General features: G+C 46.3%; 1 protein-coding gene across 1 annotated transcript in view; it reads left to right on the plus strand.

Moving 5' to 3' along the window:
* Positions 1-2,409: 2,409 nt before the first annotated feature.
* The window catches only part of PRDM1 (PR domain containing 1, with ZNF domain), a gene marked incomplete at its 5' end in the record, with an annotated part of 14,467 nt that continues 12,633 nt past the window's right edge, over positions 2,410-4,243 (plus strand). The window contains one exon of the mRNA XM_010141617.1: positions 2,410-2,529. Coding sequence (XP_010139919.1) covers positions 2,410-2,529 — 120 coding nt within the window. The remainder of the gene's footprint in view (positions 2,530-4,243) is intronic.

Raw genomic sequence — 4,243 nt, forward strand, 5'->3', positions numbered from 1 at the left:
CCGCTTTTGGCTGCGGCAGCGGGGCTGCTGGCAGCCTGGGTCAGCCTGCCGTGGCACTGCTGGCACCCCTCTCCTGGAGGGTACCCCTCCTCGACCGCAGCAGCTGAGCTTGTGGGGGCACAATGGAGGCCCGATATTGCTGTCCAGAAAGACACCCTCGGTTAAAAGTCACCTGGAGAGCTGTAGTCCGGTTTAACAAAAACACAGGGTTGGCAGACGTGGGTGTGCAGAACATCCTCTGCCGAAATAACCTTCTGATGGGTACAGGGTGAGAAATCATCCTTGTGTTCAGCTGCGCTGGGGCAGAAACAAACGCTGCCTGTAAGGTGGATATCAAAAAGTATCTGCTGTGTCAGAGACACCAGTTCAGTGAGTGTTTCAAGTTGACTAGTTTGAGGAGTGATTTCTAGAGATTCTGAGAATTTCATTAAAGTCATTTTAATTAAGGCCAAGATATTTTAAAACTGTGAAAAAAACTCGAGCTGCCGTGCAGTAAAACTGGTAGGGTGTGCTGTAGCTTGGTTGTGAACTTTTCATGAGAGCGCAGATGGATGTAAATGAAGATATATAGGGAAGATGAGAAGAACATCTGCCTTTTTCAGCTCTCTATGAGAAATGTACAAGCAAGACAAAAATAATACTGAGCCACTGAGCTCATCTCAGGTTGTGGTAGGTGTAGGAAAATTTCTGGAAATCCCTTTTCTCTCTCTTTGGTCCAGATGCACAGATCAATGGAGCATTTAACTACCTATGTTGCTGATGTTTAATTTCTTTTGTGGTGTGCTGAAACACCTGTTGAAACACAGAGAAGCCCAAACAGGCACCACGTACACCCTGCAATCTGTTTCTGGGTGGATTACCTCCTTGATTTCAAGGCTGTTGTTTGTCCCCTTTATTTTGACATTTAACGTGAAATTGTGATAGACGTTAGTTTGTTTACTAGGGTTTTTGATCTTGACCAGTACACAGGCAAATATTTCTCTGTCTGTCCCCCTCTCACACCAAGGGTGATAGAGCAGAAGAAAATGTAGCACGAGAAAATCACAAGGCTTGGCTGATTTGTGAGGTGCCGTCTACCGTCCAGGGTTTTTACTGTCCCTTGCTGTGAAGGACTGTTAGGAAGAAAAAGAAATGCTCACCCAAGTGAGCTGTCTGCAGGGTCTGATGAGTGCTAATCTGCTTTCGTAAGAAGGTTGATTCCTCGCAGGGTACAGACAGCAGTAATCCCAACTACCGATGTTCACCAACCGCTTTAGCTGTTCCTGTCTCATTCTGAAACCCTGGCAAGCAAAAAGACAATTGCCAAACCTGTGAAGGGGATATGATTAATACCTTTGGCCATAAAAGTCTGATTGTAGTACCAGATTAATGGGCCTTTTACCTTCCTTTTTTTCCACTCTCTGTGCAGCAGGCACAGTCTTGCAAAAGCTTGGGGGTTTTGGTTTACAATATTTTCGGTTTTCAAACATTGTGTGGATACATTAAATTTAAGAAGATGGGTGAGGAACAGAGAGAGACAAAACCAATAACTCAGCAGTGTTTTGCAAAGGGTTACTCCAAGGCACGTTCTTCTGAATAATGATGAATTGCTTCCTGATTTGTGGTCAGTGACTTTTTTTTGGTGTAATTACTGTCAAGAAGGAAGCCGAACGACTAGAGTACATTTCTTAGACCTAGCATAGTGGAGCATTTTCATCAAAACCCTTACACCTTTTTGACCAAACCCACTTGCCATGTGTTACCGGAACTGCTGCCTCCTTTTTATAAAAGGGGGTGATCTGTGAGTACATGTCCCAAAGCCATTTCGTATTCAGTTTTGTATGCCACTGTATGCTGGTGAGAGAATTGTAGGTTGTCTCTTTTTCTGTTGTTCTCCTTTTAGCTGTCAGGATGGGTACAGAGTGAAGAAGGGGGGGTGGGGTGGGTGGGGAGGTTTCATTCTGATCTGGAGGAGCAGTCATTCCAGTTCCTAACTTATTAGAAAAGTCAGCTCTGTAGCAGTGAAGTGATTGATAGCTATTGAATATTTTTGTTTGCTGGAACTAGACTTTTGGGGATTGCCTTGGGGAGAGATTGCCTTTCTTGAGGAGAAATAACTTCTGAAGATACTTGACAGTCTCTGTACATTTCACTTACTGTTTCTTCTTGTAAACGTATTTCCACAAAACACATTTTTCAGGGGGTGTTCATCTTTGGCTTCCATATGTCTCAGTAAGATGCTACTAACTAACAAAGCTTGTCGTATCATATCCAGCACAGTTGTTAATTTATTTCTGTTTTGCTGACCGGTCACTAAAAACTTCTTGCCTCGGTTGCTTTACCTTGTTAAGTTCAGAGGACAGGGCAGAGGAAGGAAGACTTTTCAGTTTCTCCTGGCAGTGGACTGATCCTGTGCTGCTCTTCTTGTAGGTCACTGGAGTTATAAGCAAAGAGTACATCCCGAAAGGAACGCGCTTTGGACCCCTGGTAGGAGAGATCTATACCAGCGATACGGTTCCCAAGAATGCGAACAGAAAATACTTTTGGCGGGTAAGCAGGAAAAAACAGCACCATGTTGCAGTAAGCAGATCACTAAATGAGTACAGCTGAGAAGCTGGGTCACTTCCTGCTTCAGACCTGTGTGAACACAGGGGGCAACTTCTGTGCACTGCCAGGCCCGAACAGAGCTGGTGGGGAGGACTAAGCCGAGTAAAAGCCTGGCTGTCTCGGACGTAGGGACTGTGAGGGTGGAGAGAGCAGGGCAGATGCACGGCCCTTCGCATCTCTGTCTTCCAGAAGGGATCGGTTCTAGACTGAACAAAGAAATAGTTCTGCTGCTTACTGTAGGGGTAGTTTATTTTGCATTTCTTCACAGCAGAAAGTCATTCTCGCTTCTGTAAATATCGCGTATCCTTGATTTTTTCCAGCTATGAAGAAGCTGTGAAAGTACTGCATAATCTTTTGCTCTGGAGTTGCGATACATTTGGTGACCTTTTTTCTGGGGTTGTGAATAGAATTGCTGTAACACAGTGGTGGTGGTCTTCAGCCTGTATCGTTCAAGACATAGGCTTTTCTAGCCTGCTTCAGAAAGTGTTAAAAGAGCAGCCTGTGGATCTTAGTGAAGGGAAAAATCCATTAACGTCAGAGGTGATGCCTAATTTGTGCTCCATAGTATAAGCTGGAAAGGAGCACCAGCCAATTTGTTTTGGCTTGGGAAGTCTGTGCTGGGGAGTATGCTTCCAGTTTATCAGTTGGCATAATGCTCATTTCTTTCACAGACCCACTATTAATTATTAGAGAACATTCCTTCAGCCCCATCTCCCTCTATGGATTTGTTTTGTGACCTTCTAGCCATTTAGGCCGTGTCTAAGCTGGTGGATTTGGAAATATATCCAAGCCTCTGTGCCCAGGTGTCTGCCTGCCTTAGCAATATCCCGACCTCATATCCAGTGAAACCCGGGGCAAGCACCAGCATTCTCCACACCCCTTTCTTCCTACCTAATTGCATCGTTCTGGTTTTCTCAGATCATCTTTCTGCAGTGTCATACGGCATTGCAGAGGCAGTTATTTGCATGAGCGTTTTTACAAAGCAGACAACTGTTTTCACAGTCATAAGGCTACAAAATGTTTCTTTCAGCCACGTTTTTTGGGAGCTTGCATCCAGCATAGGAGGAGACCAGTATGCCAGCCCTGGCCCTGCCAGTTGTTAATAAGACAGCAAACACTGGGAAGAGGGGCTGCTAACCGTCTGGCAGGACTGAGTTCGTGTATTGAGCAAGAAAGATGACATCATTCTTGTGATGTGATTTTAAGCCTTAATGCGGAAGGATCCTCAGAAATAATATCCTAGGAGCCATCTAAGCATCGTTAAATTCCCTGTTATAATCTCTTGATTCATTCAAGACAGGCTGCTGCACTGAAAATGAATTCCTTCCCGGGGGTCTGACACAGGCTTGCATATGCAAAGGAAATTGTGGGAGATAACTTCCCACATGTTATTAAAGGCATCCTGGGCTTGCTGGCGGGAGCGGGAACATCTGCTGTGCGCTGCCTGCGCCTTGCCCGTGCGAGGGGAGCGGGGCCGCCTGGGGCCAACGTCATTTCTGGGAACCGCGCCGTGACTCAGCACATCTGGTCTCGCCTTCCTCAGAATAGGTGGGAGCCCGGGGGGAGACGGAGCACGGTGACCAGCAGCAGCCGTGGCCCCGCCGTGGGAGCGATGGAGGGCTGGTTTGGAAAGCAGCGGCAGGGGGCCGGCGCCAGC

This window comes from Buceros rhinoceros, unplaced genomic scaffold, assembly GCF_000710305.1.
Source record: "Buceros rhinoceros silvestris isolate BGI_N320 unplaced genomic scaffold, ASM71030v1 scaffold24328, whole genome shotgun sequence".
In the NCBI taxonomy this organism is placed as follows: Eukaryota; Metazoa; Chordata; class Aves; order Bucerotiformes; family Bucerotidae; genus Buceros; species Buceros rhinoceros.